This window comes from Hemicordylus capensis, chromosome 3, assembly GCF_027244095.1.
Source record: "Hemicordylus capensis ecotype Gifberg chromosome 3, rHemCap1.1.pri, whole genome shotgun sequence".
Taxonomy (NCBI): domain Eukaryota; kingdom Metazoa; phylum Chordata; class Lepidosauria; order Squamata; family Cordylidae; genus Hemicordylus; species Hemicordylus capensis.
This window is the reverse complement of record NC_069659.1, coordinates 105,966,451-105,985,531: the sequence shown is the minus strand read 5'-3', so window position 1 is coordinate 105,985,531 and position 19,081 is coordinate 105,966,451. Positions and strand designations below refer to the sequence as shown.

Genomic DNA, 19,081 nt, shown 5'->3' with positions numbered 1-19,081 from the left:
GTGGGATGACCTATGTCCATTTCCCTTGCCTGGGTAGGGAAAAAATAGTATGGATTAGAACTAAGCCAAGACTTTACTGTTGATATTTATGAGATGGATTTTCTAAAAAATGTGAACAATGTTGTGTGATTACTCTCCAAAAGGAGGATTCCCTCCTATAAAACTTTAAAAGCTAAACTGTTAATCTATATAATTTCTGATACATATTAAAAAATAACAGATCTAGTTACTGCTGCTTAATACATGGACATTGCAGGATTCCACTGAATATTACCTCTGCAAAGAATCCTACAAAGAACCTGAATGTTAGATGTAAAACAAGAGCATGCTTTGGTGCTTTCTATTTTAAGTCAGTTTCATGTACATTATGAACAACATGGTGCAATTCTTCATGCAAATTATTTAGCAAGTTGATTAGTAGAAGTTAGCAGACACATTTAATATCCATCCTAGGAACTCATAATGACCTTAAATTCATTTCTTAAAGCTTGTGTGGCGGTAGTGGATTTTTGATTTTTTTTTAAAATAAGTGCTTCAAGGAAGATTTGCCTAACAATCCAGCTGGTCTCATACCTGCTAGCATAATGTTCAATGCGTGAATGAGTATCATCATGTGAAAGCTGAGGGGACGAGGCAGGCCTATGAAGGCAGAAAATACTGATTAATCACACAAGCAATATTTCTTAGAATAAGAAAATACATGGCAGTATCATTGGCTTCATATTGGTACGTCTTATTGAGTCTAAGCAAGTTAGAGTCGCAACTCATGTGGTCTCTGTCTGCTTCCTCAAGCAACCTGCAAAAAATATTTAATGGACAAAAGTGGCTTTTTCTCTTTCTGTGGTCATGGGATTTTTCTGAACATGTAGGATGAAGACCAAAGCTGTGTTGTAAAGAGTTTCCTGTAAAATATTTTCTTATAGAGAAACCTTCCTCCCTGCCATATCACCAATCTTCTAAGGATTCATTTCTACATTTCCTTATAAATACTGTTCAATGTCCTCATAAGCATTGCCACTCACACTGTGTTTTGCTCTCTTCTAAGCTGCATTCTCAGCCTAAAGTATCACATTGCATTATGAAAAAATCTTCAGACCCTTGCAACAATGCCAGCTCCAATGTATGAAGTCTACTAATTTATGTCAGCCATTCCAGTCCAAAGGAATGGGAATGAGGTATTTACATTGAGTACATCCCAGCCACAGGATGAAAGGGGGAGAGCTACATGAGACCTGCAGCATACAGGTGTGCTTGCAGATTTCTTAATTGTGATTTCCACTGTTCACACAAAACCTTGATACTGCATGCAGGCAAGTTCCCTCTCCTGAAGCAGCTTTTTCCTGTGTGCAATGAGCAAAAATCCATACATGGAAACCGGAACAGCATAGTGCATAGTGGCAATTGAGCTTGAAGAAGGTGCAAGAACCTCTCTAAGCAATAATTCTCTGTGTAAACCGCCCTGAGCCATTTTTGGAAGGGCGGTATAGAAATCAAATTAATTAATTAATTAATTAATTAATTATTATTATTATTATTATTACTACTACTATGGTGCATCAGTAAATTTCATGCTTTCTTCAACAGAAGTATTCTATGACCCGGTTGCTCTGGATATAGTCTGAATAAGTTTTGAATTCTACAGCATTCTAGTATAAATGTATTGACGCACTGATCTACATCCAGATTAACCTTTCTCCTCTCTTCAGGGTTTTCTGTCACATAAGAGGGGTGGCATGATTTTCAGCAACCCTTCTGTAGTTGGCTGTGCCTTCTAAAACTACTGGAAGACCTTTCAGGTGCCCTGTTTTCTTTCATACAACAGAAAACCCTGGAGTATCAGTGCAGGATTAGACTGGTGGTCATTCACACAATCACCATGGGGTGGACTGGGCGGGGGGGGGGGAGGCAGGCGCCTACCTGCCTTCCCCCAGACAACCAACTACAGATCAGTACTCTGCTGCGTGTGCACCAACATGAGTGACGTGGCAGAAAACCCAGGAGCGATGGGGGGCGGGGAGCAAGCAGGGGCCACCAGGCATCCCACAATGCACCATGTGAGCAGAGCAGTGCACTGGGCAAGTTCTGTATTGCCTGGTCACTCATTCCTTCCTGCTCTATCATAAAAATGGCTTCCGGCAGCTTGGGGGCAGCTGCTGGCAGCTTGGCAACCCATACGACCAGAGAGCAAAGAAGGAGGCATACAATTGTCCTACCTCGGGAGGAGTGGCAGGATCGGGAGCGAGGCAGTACTGTTTAAAGGCAGTATTATTTAAATTCCCAAGCCAAAACACAATTGTGGCAATATTCTTCCTCCTACCAAATTTCCCTCAGTAGTTACAGGTGAAATATTGTTCCTTAGGTTTTTATCAGTGCTGCTACTGAGGTCTGTCTTTCATTCCAATTTCTGCGATGAATGAACCTATCCTTAGTCTTGCTTTTTCTTTTAACCTGAAGCATAATCAACCTCTGGCAAAAACACAGATATTGTTTTAAGCAGGTTTTAAAAGTCTGCAGTAAGTTTACTAGAGGGCAATTGTGTGTTTCTGGGTATTTTAAAGACTTCATACTTTGAAATAATGGATTCTCATTTCATTTTTTAATGAAGTGCTATCTGCTGTATAAAATCAAGATAATTAATGCATCTCTCCAGAGGACAAAAAAAAAAAAAAAAGCTCTTCTCTAGGAAAAACAATAGGGCAATTACCACTCATCTCATTTTGTCTCAAAGGTTTGTCATATACATTTAGCCAGGGCTGTGGGGGAGCATGCCCCAGAGCAAATGTAAGCATGAGCCAGACCCCAGCCATGCCCTTCATCTTGTGGGGTGTCATCATTCCACCTCCTTTTCTGTACCCTTGATCAGGGTCTCGGAGCCCAGTTTGCAGACAGTCCATTAGGTTGAGGGCTTGCAAGACAAAACAAGTCCTCCGTCTAGTGATCTGGCTGCAATTCGAGCCAGCAGAGTGCAACAGGATGCTGACTGGGCCAGCCTCACTTCTCTCATACCCATGTGTGTGCCACCCACCACCACCACCACTTTTGCCCATCATGCAGCTTCCTCAACAGTTGTGCAGCGCTGCCTTACTTTCTAGGCATGCTGTGTTGCAGAGTTAAAAGTACAGCTCCACCGCGGGTGGCAAGGCAGGGCTCCCTCACAAGCTTCTGCTGCTCTCCACTTTAACACCCTGTTGCAGCCTGCCTAGAATGCAAGGCAGAGCTGTGTGGCGGGGAAGAGATGGGGAAGTAGCAGCCAGAGCGGAGGGGCCAGTTGCGGAGCTCCAGATGGTGCAGAGCTGGAGGCAGCTACCACTATTTGCCCTATTAAAGGAAGGCCCTGCATTCAGCACACCACATTTAGGTCTCATCACAGGTTAACACATACCTTTATTGAGAAATTCAATATAAAGCTCATGGGAGATAGCCAGTTCATTGTGTTTCTCCTAGGACTAGGTTATATTAAGGTTTCAGAAACTTTTAAACACATTGCTTAGTGGTATTTTAACAACAATATCTTGGAAGCTTTACCGCCTTGCTGACACTTCATAAGCTTTATTTATTTTTATTGTTAGAGCTCAGTTGCATCTGGTGATACCTATTTTCTCAGAAGCTAAATTGCATGCTTAAGTTGAGGGTTGCTCTCTCTTTCTCTATACAACTTGCACTGCTACAGCTTTAAAAGAAACCAATAGATACTTGGGCACTGATTAAGATATGTTCTCTATATTTAGCACAGGCAAAGGGAAGAATCAGAATATGGTTTTACAAAATTGCAAAGAGAAGTAATATAGTTCTAGGGCTTAGCCCGCTCTCCCCGCAGATGATTACAACTGCAGCCCTGGGGGGCTGGATGAGTCGCCCACACGACTGCCAGCTCCGTCACAGAGCCAGTGGGGGCTGCGGGCATGGGGGGTTGCACAGCCCCCGGAAGTTCCAAGATGCCCCGCATGAGCGTGTGGGGCATCCTGGAGAGACCCTCAGGGCTAGGAGGCTTGTTTCAGCCTCCCGGTGGGGGTCTCCTTGTGTGTTGCCATGACACGGTGCCGCAATGCAGCAACACACGATCAAAAAGACAAGGTTAACGGAGCACTCACTCGGTTAACCTTGGCTAAAGGGAGGGGTACTTTCAGAGGTTTGCTGCCGGGAGCTGTGCCGCCCCCGTTGCAGCACATGATTGGCAAAAAGCAGGCTAGGCTCCCTTAGCCCACTTTCTGCCGACCATGAGAATCTCCTCATTCTAAATTCAGTCGTAGTAAGCTTCTTTGTTGCACACTTTAGTTCCTATGGCATCATTCTATAAGATTTGCACGAGCAAATGTGACATGGTGTGTGTGTGTTTGTGTATGTATCTATATCTATATCTAGCTATAGATCTCGATCTATATATAGAGAGAGTAAAACAGTCTAGCTAAAGCCTACAGGAAAGTAGTGTTTGAAGGAGATGCTGCTGAAAACGTAATAGAAGGTGGCAATTAACTCCAAGTGGACCAGATCAGAGACTTCAGCCAGCACTATTTCTTCATGTAGCAGAGAAGCAGCAGAAGGTGTGTGTGTGTGTGTGTGTGTGTGTGTGTGTGTGTGTGTGTGTGAGAGAGAGAGAGAGAGAGAGAGAGAGAGAGAGATTCAATCTGATGTCAGCACAGGCAGGGGCAGAAATCCATTGTGCAGACAGCTCCAAAGGATCCGGCCACCACTTCCTATGGAGCCACCTTATCCCTAGCCATGGCCCCAGCACCAGACATCTGAGGCAGTGGGCGTGGGTATGGCCATATGCAGAAACAGGGCTGCATGGATCCATTCACAAAGCACTTCCGCCAGTCCTGGGTTTCCAGCGTGGCTGGGAGTGCCTTCCTCTGTCTTGAAAGGCAGAGAGATGCATTCCCAGCCTTGCTGAGAATCCAGCGCTGGCTGAAGCATCTCACAAACAGGGCCAAAAAGCCTGACTGGGAATGTGTCTCTCTGCCTTTTGAGGCAGGGAAAGGCAGGCTGGAAACCTAGCACTGGCTGAAATACCTTGCAAACAGGGCTGCGTGGCCCCATTTCAGCATATGGCTGTGCCCCCAGTGTTTGATGGCAGATGCAAGGCGTATGGCTAGGACATCTAGGGGCTACAAGTGGCGGGTTGCTCCCATGCGCCCTCAGCTTCCTATGGGCCTGAATGTAAGTAAAGGAAAAAACCCAAATCTTGATTTCTATATTAAGCATACTGTGTACCCAGAAAAAAGGGCAAAAATCTTCACTAGAATCAAATAGAATAATAAAGAATAGATCCATGCACATGATTTAAAGCTATTTGTATGAATCTGGAGAAATGCGTGAATCATTTTAATTAATTTTTTTACAGTGTTTGTCAAAGTCAGATTACTAGATTATTAGTAGAGGCTGATTTAGCCCAGAGTGTGCAGTGGATATATGAGGAGCACAGAAAATGACTGGAGGCAGGAGAAAAACAAAAAGGATGCCCTGCAGTACAAAAGTACTTCTAAAAAGTGAAAAGTCATCCAACCCTAGAGGAACGGAAACCCTAGCATTATACAATCCAAAGAAGTGGCAAAGAACTGCATCAGCCATAACATAACATTTCCTTCAAACACCAACCTTCCCATAGGCTTCAGCCGGTCTGTTTTTTGTTTCACTGATTACTTTCAGTTTTTCTTGTTACATCATGTCATGTTTGCTACTGCAAATTTTATAGAATGATTCCACTGGGGACTGAAGTGTGCAACAACAACAAAAGAAATGAATGCAGAAAATGTGGTCAAGTCACCATTTTGCTACAATGTATAAACATTGGGGAAGAAGATCTCAAGGAAGATGACTGTTTACCCGAGCAGAAACAGATGAAAGTCTGCATTATTTCTTTCTTACCACACTGAATTCTTCAGTTCTGGAAGATGAATGGTATGTTTATCTCCTCATAAAAGATCACAGAACAGTGAATTTTAAAATCGACACAGGGACTCAAACTAATGCACTGTGTACAAAACAAAAAACCTGACAAACCACTGCAAACTGAACTAATTCTACATTATTCAAATACAAATAATCTGGTACATATAATTTTAACTGCAAGGCAGCTCAGCTGGAATTGCAGGTAATCAATTTCATGCACAAGGTCTATAGACCATGACTAGTTTAAATTTGGTACCAAGAGCAAATTTAATAGGAACCAATCCCAAAGACCAATAGGATACTGATGTAGATTACAAAATGTGTTTCAAGGCCTAGGTTGCTTACTGAAGCAATGAAAACAAATCCATGAAACAAATCGAGAGGTACCACTTGTATTTCATATACATTAGAAGATTACAGTTTTTTAAAGTAGAGTTCAAAATACATCAAGTTCATATGAAAAATTGAAGATTAGAGTCAAGGTTCAGCCACTTACAGGGCATACAAGTTCAATAGTTATGGACAAGACTAGCGGAGATGAGATAATATTTTTGGATCCAATAAATAAGAACAAAACCATTTTAAAAGAGTATTTTCAATCTCCTACTGTAGAAAAAGTGATCAGTACATAGGGAGCAGAAGTATTTACAGTCTGTGATCAGAGTGGCAAATTTTACTGGAAGACAAAAGGTCCAGGCCATATCTATTCAGTACACCTTTTGGCAGTTATGGATTTACAGGATTTCTATTTGGTATCCCTTCTGAGTCAAAGGTATGCCAAGGGCTGATCCATCAGACATTTGAGGATCTTCATGATGTCATGTGTCACAAGGATAATATCCAGGTTTAGGCAAATACCAGAAAAACAAGAATATAATAAGAGGCTGAAGTAAGTTACAGAAGTGTTGAGAACGGAATTTTAAAGTAAATTAAGTAAATGCAAGTATGCCATGTCAGAAATAAAATCCTTAGGACAAATCCTAACCACAGATTATTTCAAAGTATATCTGATGCAACTAAAATTGAAGTCATGATTGAAATGCCTATTCAAAAGAACAAGCCTGACCTACAAAGATTTCTAGGATGATCACTTAACAGGGCAATGCTGACACCACCATTAAAATAGTAATTGGTCAAGATGTTGAGTTTTACAAGATGTCGATCCATGAAATAGTACTCAAGCAGTTACTAACCCCAATAAACCACCTGCTGGAAGTATTACAGATGAAAAAAAACAATAATTATGTCAGACACTCCTGCTGTACAGAATTAGGTTGTGCTGCTGTAGAAAGGCTCATCAGTAGTATATGTATTATTTTTATTTTAAAAGATTTATACCCTGCATTTCTTTAAACAGAATTCAAGGTGATTCACAACATAGTTTATAGCAGTAAAAGAAAACATCAGCACGATTTTTTTTAAAAAAATCACAAAATAGTAGCTAAGAACAAAGAACATCCACTGATGTTGTGCAGGCAATGCAGGCAGTTCCGAACTGCCTGCACCATCCCAGGCATCTAAAATAATGCCTGCAGTGTTGTGAAACAGGGCTGATATTACTTAAAAACTTGACCGTTGTCTCGTGACAAAATATCTTGGCACTGAGGAAGCCTCCTGTATGTGCGGTTGGACAGTTTGAGTAGATGCAGAAACCATAGTTGCCATGGCCACCTTGGAGTGACAAGGATGCATGTGGCTTGACAGGCCAGAAGACGCACCACCACTCTTCCTACAAGTGATAGAGAAGTATACATGGACAATAGGTGTTGAGACCAGTCCGTCTAGAATGTGTCCCCCAATGATTGTGGGTTGTGGCCTGCTCTTGTGCTGAACATTTTGCACTTGGCATTGAGAACTGTCTATTTTTGGGAACCCCTATGCTCTGATTATTGGAAGCAAGTACTTGTTCAGTTCCTACTCGTGCTACTCTTCCCTGGAAAATGAATGACTCAGATCATCTGCCAGGACATCCTCCGTCCTTTTTATGGGCCAAAGGGGTGATGCTATTTTTGTTGCACCAGTGCCATATTTTGTACACTCAACGTGTACAGAGCCTCAATGTGCACAGAGCCCCCCCTTGTCTGTTTAGTTGTCCAATTGTAACTGTACATTTCTCCCTCTGAACACTGGTATAAAGGCTTCATGACCTGAAATACTGTCAAGAGTTCCAGGAAATTTATATGGAGATGGCTTTGTTGGCAACTGCACTGTCCCTGGGCCACACTGCCATTGCAATGCCCCCACCCCCAGGGATCTGTGAGGCATCCATTGTCACTCATACTGAAGGAGACTGTGGTTGAAATGGGACTCCTAGTAGTAGATTCTCTGCATGAGTTCACCAACCTAATGACCGGAGGATTTGCTGTGAGAACTCTAACCACTTCTGAGGGCTGTCTATATTCAGATGAAAGATGGATATGAACCCATTTTCTCATCTTCAGGTGCGTATGCCAAACCGTCATCTTGCAGGAGGCCATAAGGCCCAGGAGGTGTTGAATCTGCCTTGCACACTGCACTGGACTGACTAAAACTGATGTACAAGAGCCACGATGGCCTGGAACATTTCTTGTGGTAAGTAGGCTCATCCCATCTGGTTATCCTGAATAGCCCCTATGTAGGAGATCGATGTCATGGGCTTTAGATGAGATTTCTTTCACTTGACCTCTATCCCGAGGTCCTGGAGAAGCGAAATAAGTAATGTATCTGAGAAAGTAACCCTGCTCTGTTGTTTGAAGCCAGGAGCCAGCCGTCTAGCTAAGGGTAAATTACCAGCCCCTTGGTTCGGCAGTGTGCCACCACCACTGCCATGCACTTTGTGAAAACACAGGGGGCAGAGCAGAGGTCAAACGGCAGTACCTGATATTGGTAAATCAAGGTCCCCACCATGAATCTTAAATACTTCTGATCTGAAGGCCTGATGCAATGTTGTTATTCAATGCTTCTTCACATGGACAAATTTGTTCAGATGTCTCAGGTCCATTATTGGCCGTATCCCTCCATACCTTTTGGGGATTTGAAAGTAGCAGGGGTAGAATCCTTCCGACCTCTGTGCCCATTGCACCGGGACAACCACTTTCTTCTCCAGCAGATCCTGCACCTCCTTTCATAGGGCAAGAGTTGCTTTTGTAAAACGCAGTCCTCTGAAAGTTGGTCTTGCCTTGAACTCTATAGCATAGCCTGAAGAGACAATGTTCCACACCCACCGATCTGATGGTATGTGGTGCCATGCTTGGGCATGGCTTACCAATCTGATGTTGTTGTTGGCTGAAGGTGTTGTTTGAGCATGATAGATGTTGCAGGCAGTCATAGTCAGTACTATGGTATTGGAGGCTGATGTTTGCAATGAGTCCCTTGAGGGCATATGATGTGATGGGCTGTTGCTGACCTTAAAAGGTGCTGTTTCTGGGCCCACCTGTTTATTACGCTGACCCACCTGTTTACGCTGGCCCACCTGTTTATTACGCTTGTTCTTTGGTGGATAGTGTTTCTTATGAAATGGTTGGTAGGATTTCCTAAAATCTCTGAGGTCCTGCTGCCTATAACTGGAACATGGACAGTTGTAAGGCTTGGATTCAGCCGCATAAGAGGAAGAAGAAGTAGAAGTAAAAGTTTTTGTAGTGAACTTTGATTTTTTAAGCTTCTCCATTGTAGCATCCACCTGTTCCGAAAATAAACCTTTCCCATCGAATGGGAGGCCTTCAATTTTATCTTTCATGTCTATTTGTAAAGCTGTTGAATGAAGCCAAGCATGGCATCTCAAGGTAATGTTCTAGATTCAGATTCATGACTCTAGATTCAGATTCCACCAGGTGTTTTGTGATACTTAATTGCTGTCGAGTCAAGTCCAGACTTTTGCAAAGCCTTGAACTCTTCTGGTCCAAAATCTTGGCCTAAGGTGTCCCAAAGGCAATAATTATACTTAGCCATGCACGCCGAATAGTTGGCTATTTTCACCGATAAGCAAGCTGTTGGACATATCTTCCTGCCAAACACATCTAACTTCCTTCCCTCTTTATCTGCAGGAGTCATATAATGCCTACCTGATCTAGAAAAAGTAGCACAATCTATCATGAGAGAGTTTGGTACAGGATGTTTTAGTAGATGTTTATATAGGGTTCTTGCACTCTATATAGGCTGTCTAGTCTTTTAGAGGTCAGAGTGGAAGTATGTGGAACTTCCCAAGCGCATTGAGTAGCCTTGGAAAATACCGGTAAAAGAGGCAAGGTGACAGGCTGTGTGGACAAGGACTTTGCTATAACATTGTATACTGGGTCATTAATTGTAGACAACTGTTATTTTAAATCAAGACCCAGTGCAGTAGACATCTCCCTGAATTGAACATGATAAGCCTTCATTTCCTCCATGTGAAATAAATTTGAAGGTGTTGCCACATCAGGCGAAGCATCAGGGTCGGTAGATTCTGTGTCTGATTCAAAATCAGATGAACCATGGTGACTCTTCCCCAAAGATGCTGGGGAGGAATGTGGCTGTTGCTCCCATGAGGGAGATGCTGGAGGCCTAGGAATTGCAGGCTCCCAAGGGTCTGTTTGGATAGCAGCAAACAAGACTTGCTTCTCCTTGGTTTGGGTCTGTTTTGTAAACTGTGCAGGTTTTGTGGGGGAGGAGATTCTGCCAGGGTCTGCGTGGCTGCAGCTATTGTCCTTACCTTTACACTTTTGTTTGGTGTAAAAAAGATGGGGGCATCTCCCCCCCCCCAGCCAGCATGTGTACTGAGACTATATATGTGTACTGAGACTAATAGCTTGAGACTAGGCTCTGGTCAGAGGATTTTGTTTCTGGAACCCTGAAGACCTCCATGACCTGTTTTCAGCATAGTCATACGCCAATCCTGGAGATGACTGACTGAAGATATCCGAATGTACAGCAGGTGAAGTGTGGTGAGAGAATCCGCAGGCGTGCCAGCTAGTTGACGTGGCCAACTGTGCTGCTGTTAATGCATAGGGGACTGGTTCATTTTGAATAGTTGACATTGAAATGGCAGTATCCAGAGGCATGGAACATGTTTCAGGCTCTTCCGAAGGTGAAAACCTCCTAAAGGTTGATGGGGTAGTAGCATTGGAGTCCAACATAGAAAGCAAGGATTGTGCCATACTGTAATCCAAATCACTCACCTCCTCTACCTCAGGCGAGTCATCTTCTTCAATCTCAAAAGTAACCGGTGTTCGGCATCAAGGAGTTAAAACTGGGATGTTCAGTGTTGAGGCCAACTGTCTTGCCTTCCAAGGGGATTTCAATAGCATTAAAATGGGGACAAGGAGACTGTCCTCATTATCAGCATCAACCTAGGCACTGGAAGGAATAGTGTTTTCAGCGTCGATGGACTCGGTATTGAGAGGGATGAAGCCAGCAAAATTTGTGTCGATGTGGAAGCTGTCATCATAGGTTCCTTTGATGTTGAAAAGTGCACGAGGACAGCACTTGTCGATGCCAAGGAAGGGATGCTCGATGTTGATGCTGAAGTTAAGGTTGGTTGCTTTGGTGTTAATCTTTCAGTAATAAATGTGGTCAGTGTTGGCGGCCTCGATATTGAAACAAACACAATTTCCTTGTGCCCAAGTTGGTGATGAAGTAGACTTCAATGTTGACAGACTTTTCTTCTTTTTCTTGGCGGACTCCAATGCATCAACCATCTTGTCTCCAGGCCGTTTCGGCGTTTTAGGAGAAGACTTAAATATGGGCGTCGAAGCTTTAGACTGGGACAAAGCCTCAGCCCTTGAGCCATCTCTCTAAGAACTCGATTGTTGTTGTCCACATTCCATACTTCAAATCAAAATATCAGTCCAATCTTTCAACTCATTGTCCATAAAACACACCCAAAAAACATGGTTATAAACAGTCCAAAGGTCAAAATAGCTGATAAATCAATCTTCTTTTTTTTAAAGAACTAACTCAGAAAAAGTAAGGAATCAAAACAAAGAGCAGTAGTGACCAAGGGACCGATTGCTATGGTGGTTGCAAAGGAACTGAAGTGCTGGCGCTTCCTCCCGCCTTAAATAGCCACGTGGTCATGTGGGGTGGGATGAAAGCACTGAGAGAAGCTGTGGTACTCCACACCTACAGGCTTTAGCACAGGTGCAGAACCCATTCTAATGGATTTAACAGATCACATGCCCGATCCAGCTGTTCCGTGAGTGGGTTGCTGGTAAAAGCAGTTCTGAGGCAAACCAGCACAGAACTGAAACCTAGAACATAAGTCCTTTTGAGTATAGTTGTGGTAAAAGTTGCACAATATTTAAGTAAAGTTTTTGTTCCCACTTCCAGTCTTCTATCGCACCATTTAAAACAGTTTAAAACCTGCCCCCCACTTTCTCTTTTGCCTGTTTTGTAGGAAAACACTGTGATTTGTCTGCCACAGCACTCCACACATTCCAGCCTATATCCCATCCCCCTCCCCCTCCCCTGTTACATGGCTCTTTTGTCTTCCTAGCATCAGACTAATATTGTGGCTAGAGCAGTAACAACCAAGCTTGAATTTTTTGGTTTTAGCTTTTGGATTTTTTGCTGTTTCATACTCCAGCTCAATTCACTAGACTTTCATTCTGTGGTCTTCATACACTACCATTGCCAAAGGTTCTAACTGCAACCATTACAGCAGTTTGTCAATAGTATCAGAGAAAGCACAGAAGATTACAAGATGCTACAGGATTTCATGAAGCCAACTGTCCAGAAAGATTCCAGTATATCCTGCTAATTATTTTAGTAACAGGAATATTCATGACTATAATTGCTGTATTAATAAAATGTTTGAATAAGATACTTCCTCCTTCAGGGTTTTGGACACTGCCTATGTTGAAGGCATAGGAGCAGGTTAACTCACATTTATTTCTTCTCCTTTGCTTCCCATCTCTGAAGAAATGAAGCGCTCTTCACTTGAACCACTTTTAGGAGTGTGCAAAATGTTTCAACGTTGAAACATTTTGACTCGAAACAGGCCATTCAGAGTGTTCTGAGTTCAAAACAAAATACCCTTGAAATAAAGGGACTGTTCTGAGCTTGGAACAAAACAACCCTGTTTCAATTTGAAAGGTTTTGATTTGAAAAGTTTCAACATTTCGAGCACCATTTTGGAGGCCTCTTTTCCTTTTGCTGATTGGTTTTCTGGCACTGGCTTGAAATCCTATGGGGGTTTGGGGAAAAGGTTAAAAAAACTGTTAATTGCCTGCTTGCCCAATTGTTTTGTGGGTTTGGCAGTAGGTAGCACCCATCACGCCCTACTACCCAATCCACTTTGGTGTCCCTAGGAGCTACCCATAGGGAGCAAAGGAGTGTTTCCAGTTTCCCCATTGCTCTCTATGCCCGAAACACTCAAAATGTTTCAAATTTTGTTCTGTCAAAACAACCGGGTCGACTGATGTTTTGATGAAACGTTTCAGTTGTCTGAATTTTGTTTCCAGCTTGAAACAACACACATCTGTTTCGTGCACATCATGCACCTTTATTTACATCAGTACTAACTGTTCACCTTACCATAGCAGCTGGTAGACCTTAAACATTAAAATGTACTTCCACTCATCCCATAATACACAACACAGCTACTTTTTTGTTGTATCTAAAGTAATGTAGCTGCCTCACACATTATGGTGTAAAAATGTCCACACTAAATATTGAATATGATCTTGTATGATGTGAGTGGCCCTTTAGTTTTATCTTTGGTTTATGAATGGGAATAATGTGCATTGCAATGTCATTTAGGTTTCTATGCAGGTGAATCAACTCCAGGTAAAGAATTCCTAAGAAGGCTCTGTTTCCCAACATATATTAACATGCTTGCAACCAAAATCATTCTACAGCAGTCAAACTGATTAACACAGCTGTTAACATCCAAAATTAAGCCACTGTATTTTAGTTTGAGACTTCTGAAGATAGTGGACTCCCCCCCCCCATATATGTAATTTGTGTGCATAAGTCCATAAGTATGTGTGTAATTTTTGTAACTAAATATGCATATACAAAAAACAACCTTATTCATGTATGCATCATGCCAATGTCCAGCTCCTTCGCTACATACACAGATGTTTAGGGCTGCTCTCATGAGCTTTGACTATTCACTTAACTGTAAATTAATATTTGGTCCATAGTTTTAAAATGTATTTGTTCTGTTTAAATTAGAACATGAACTGGGCTAGAAGAGAAGAAGCAATGTACAGTCCATAGTATCACTATTCAAGTGTTGGTCCATGTATCCATCCAATCTTTCCTACCTCTCATATAGAACCTGAAGGATACCAACAGATTTTACTGCAATGAGGTAAAAAGTCTCAACTGGCTTCATGGAACAAGCAGGATTAGCTGCTATCCACCTGTTTGTTAATCTATCATTTATTTGGTTCCTTATCTATTATATACTTTCTCTTTTACTGTATGAACAATTGTGAAGCCATACCATCACTAGCAAATATTTATTTGTTGTAATTTAAAAGAAATACTAGTACATCATCTATTTAAAATGTAATTTGTTTTCTAGCTGGTGAGAATGTAGTAGACCAACCGGTTGCAGACACAGCAGCCAGGATTCATTCTACAGATTCCTTCTTTAAATACATGCAAGAAAGAGCAGCATGTCAGTTCCTTGTTATCCTCAGTCTTCAGAAGTCTATGCTCCATATAAGGTAAAGTGTGCCATCAAGTCAGTTTCGACTCCTGGTGCTCACAGAGCCCTATGGTTTTCTTTGGTAGTCTACTGAAGGCGTTTACCATTGCCTCCTCCTTTGCAGTATAAGATGATGCCTTTCAGCATCTTCATATATCGCTGCTGCCCGATATAGCACCAGCGGGGATTTGAACAGGCAACCTTCTGCTTGTTAGTCAAGCATTTCGCAGACCATGAATTAGTGTTCCTCTGTAGGCAGTTTTAGTGCTGCTTATTTTAGTAATTATTCATTGCAAACAATGAGTAGAGGCCACACTTCTCAGAACCATTTTAGTAGTATTCAAAGACTAATTTAGGCTTCCTTCTTCACAAGCATTTAGCAGACATGTGAATTAAGTAGTATTAACAACTAATTAAGGGCAATCTTAAAAGTTACTATGTTAGAACCAGATGCCAGGTGGATAATTATTCATATCTAAGTGGATATCTATTCATATCTGCAATTACCGAACCAAATTCAGTCTGATGTTACTAACCCTTCACTAAAGGGTTCCCATTGAGAAATAATAGGATTTGCTCCTGAAAGTGAAACTTCCAGCATGATTCAGCCAAAACGAAACATTTGGGTCCCACTTATTTCAGCTAGAGAGATTTAAACATTAATGTAACTCTTTGCTGCAACCCATTGTATACACAAATTAAACAACAGCTTTAAATATAAGGGGCAGGATCTAGACTAAGTCCCATTAATTCCAATGGGATTTTGTCATCTCTAACTCAGTCTGGATCTCCTCCATAATACCCATAAACCCCCCCAAATAATAACCCCCACCCAAAATGTTTAAATCAACCAAAGGTGTTGATTTTTATGCAGAAATTCAATCATTTAACCTGCACAATTCTATATGTAGGAGAAGGATTGTGCAACCAAATAGACTGCAACCTTCAAAGGGAGAGAGAGCGTGATTAAGTTCCATGACTTCTAATACCAACCATGTAGTATATACATGTCATGAAATCCTGCTTATATGCCATTCTATTGGTATGAAATAAATATTTGTTTTTATTTAGAACATTTGACAGGGCGGAAGGAGGAGGAACATGAACACATGTTGTTTTAAAATAAAACGACAAAAAAGTGAGGGAACACAGCAGCAGTGGTAGCAGCAGCAATAGCAGCACACTTCAGCAAAAGTACTCACGCAGAATCTACTGGCCAGAAGTTGATCAGAGTAACAGGACTGCAAGACAAAAAATGAGGAGGTGAAGAGAGAGGCAGAAAAAACTTAGCAGCAAAATAATTACAGAAAGTTAAAAAGAAATTCAAAAACCGGAAAATCCAATAGACCAACATGAATGTCCATGGAAAGCAGCCAAAAATGTGAAGGCGGAAAAAAACAGAGAGAGAGAGAGAAGAGAGTGCAAACAAGCTGTAGTGCAATCGCCAGTAAAACAGGTTTAACTAATTTGCAGAGAAGGTGAGTTAGGAAAGGCTCAGGTATAGATTTAGATGAAATCTTTTTGTGGACATCTTTACAAGAAAAAATATGGGTAACTGTAAATTTAAACTAAAATAGAAAGAGATTAAAAATCCCCACTATCAACAAAAGCTGTCAGAATTCCATCTTCTGTTTCCTCATTTTCAAATTACACCCATCCATTTTAAAGGCTTTCAAGGCCATCAATAAGACAGCAGGCATTTTTCTTCTGCTAATTGAAGTCTAAATTATTGGAGGGTTAGCATGTGTGAAAAGTAACGGGAATGGCAATTGAAACGTCAGCTTGTGTTCTCGTTTCAACCCAAATAAACAAAACTGAAAGAAATGAAAGAAGCTTTATGCAGTTTGGTAATAAAGGGAGCAGGTGCCAACTTGGGGGGGGGATCAAAGAGTGTATCAAATGAGATACTATTTATCTGCTTTACTCACGTTTCCATGTTGTCTCCCTCCAACACTGTTTGTACAGGCAAGTAGCCCATTCTTGGGTGCTTTGCAAAGTATCTTTTTGTTCGGAATTTGTTTTTCAAAACCTTGGCAAAGTCACGAACATCTTCTCCGGAAGTAGTCTGAAAAATAACAAAATATACTGCTTTACTGGAGATGAGAACATAGGATATGGGCATCCAAAGATTTGAATGACCTTCTGGCACCTGTCCTCTTTTCAGCAAACAAGCAACACTTTGCCATCATGCATTACAAGCTCATGAAAATTTGGTTTAGTACCAATGTCCGTATTGGCTATATATAAACGGCTTAGGCCCTGGTATTTAAGAGAACGCCTTCTTCATTATGTGCCCCACTGCCCACTGAGGTCACTTGAGGAGGTCCCTCTCCAGTTACTGCCAGCTCGTCTGGTGGCCACACGGAGACGGGCCTTCTCGATTGCTGCCCTGAGATTGTGGAATGCGCTCCCTGCTGAGATGCGATCCTCCCCATCCCTGACTATTTTTTTAAAAACAACTGAAGACCCACCTCTTCACCCAAGATTTTTCAGCTTTTTAAATTTGTAGTTTTAATTTTATACTGTTTTAATTTTATACTATTTTTAAATTGTTAAATTGTTTTAACCTTTTATATTCGTTTTAATTGTTTTTATGTTGTTAACCGCCCAGAGACAGAAGTTTGGGCGGTATACAAGTTAAATAAGTAAATAATAAAATAAATAAATATATCATGATCTGCAGAATCAGCAGAACTGGTCATAGAATTTTCATAGGACATTCATGAACATGAAACAGCTAACATCATATTACAGTTCTACATTTTAACTCACAATTTGTTATGCTTAAATATGAAAAACAGAAATCCAACACCATTAGGTTGTAAGAAAGGCTCAGTGTGCCTTTGCAATAATCAGCCACTTATTATTTCAAAACTCAAAATTCCAGTTGGCCTAGCCTGTAGACTATCCTGTATACCAGGGGTAGGTAACAGAAGATGCTGAACTACAGCTCTTATCATCCTCATCTGTAATAAATTGTGGCTGGGGGTGAGGGGAGTTGTACTTCAGCAACATCTGCATGGCCACATGTTGCCTACCCCTGCTGCATAAGGTATATAGTTCAGTGTTATAAGTGGAGTTCAAAAAGTCCATTTTGCAAACTATGGGGACTTGTTCTTAAAGAAAATAGGGGGTTGCTGAGACACTGTGAGAGGCAAATTAAAAAGAAAGCAGGACGAGAAGGATCCTCTGAATTGTCACAGCCATACATTTGTATACTCATCACTGTCTATAACAAACTCACTATACAGCTTATCTTGACTAGAAAACTTAATTTTTCACTGGTCCTGTTAGCAGGAAAGAAACAAACAAGTCTCTTACAAAGTGGATGTTATTCTATATATTACATCTGCGAAGTGGATGCTATTCTATATATTACATTAGTCTTTAATGAAGATTGTGTTCTTTGCCAGGAAGAGGCAAGTTGAAACAATAGCCAGTCTAATACGATTCAACCCCTTCCAATTACAGATGAGAGAGAAGTGCTAATGCACTTTAAGACTTTGAAGATTAACAATTTTCTCTTTCAATTTCTAAGAGAGAATAGCTGTTCGGACATGCCTGCATTACACCCTCCCTCAGATATGCACAATGCAGATATTATCCTAGCCTGGGTAGAAAGAGCAGGGAAGAATAAACCATTTGAAAAAAACTTTGGTTAAAAGTTCATTCATACCACCAATCCTCACTTATCGGTCATACATCCTATAAAAGTGGATCTAAACAGTGCTATAATATGTTTGCATGAAGGGCATAACAATTAAGAAATGTTTCAAGTCAAATATGAGAAAGTATAGACTCACAGAATTAGGCAGCACCCAAAAATCAATTAAACTTGTCTATGGCAGGGCTCTCCCATACATCAACAGATTCTGTAGCACAGCTCTCCCATCTATTCATTAGCTTCATTACTACGATGACAAATATTTATAGACTGCTTTTCAACAAAAGTATTCAAAGCAGTTTACACAGAATAATAATGAGGAGGAGGAGGAGGAGGTTGTTGTTGTTGTTTCATAGCCCCAAAAGGTTCACATTCTAAAATGAAATATAAGATAGATACCAGCAACAACCACTGCTGTGCTGGGGTTGGATAGGGACAGTTGCTCTCCGCCTGCTAAATATAAGAGAATTACCACTTTAGAAGGTACCTCTCACCTCAACTAGTATATAAGAAACAAAGCTGTACACTACTGAATAGGAGAAATGGCAACAGTAACCAACCTAATCTGTGTGTGTGGGGTGTGTGTGTGTGTGTGTGTGTGTGTGTGTGTGTGTGAGAACTCTCCTCTATTCCAAATTTGATGTTCAAAGACATTCTAAAATTATTACATAGAGTTCACACGCTACTAAGCCCCTCTCCAAAAGTGTGTGTGGGGGGGGGGAGAGACATATTTCTGTGATAATTAGGACCAAATGATAGTATTTATCACAAATAAACAATTTTTTATCTGGGACTATTGAAAAATTCCTCCCCCCGCCTGCTCATATTTTCTGAATGTAATGATGGGCTGCTTCACATATTATAGAAATTTGCAGAAGTGATGGAGCCCTATTCAGGCATCACACAGTACATGTGTA

At 41.3% G+C, this 19,081-nt stretch overlaps 1 protein-coding gene across 21 annotated transcripts in view; it reads right to left on the bottom strand.

Annotated features, from left to right (window-relative positions):
• The window catches only part of DMD (dystrophin), a 1,901,967-nt gene that overhangs the window by 31,137 nt on the left and 1,851,749 nt on the right, over nt 1–19,081 (bottom strand). For 16 of the 21 annotated variants that reach the window (XM_053308495.1, XM_053308494.1, XM_053308503.1 and 13 more), the window contains 3 exons: nt 16,429–16,565; nt 15,703–15,741; nt 574–639 (listed from right to left, as the gene is read on the bottom strand). In XM_053308495.1, coding sequence (XP_053164470.1) covers nt 574–639; nt 15,703–15,741; nt 16,429–16,565 — 242 coding nt within the window. The remainder of the gene's footprint in view (nt 1–573; nt 640–15,702; nt 15,742–16,428; nt 16,566–19,081) is intronic. The other 5 variants (XM_053308505.1, XM_053308514.1, XM_053308499.1 and 2 more) reach the window with 2 other exon arrangements.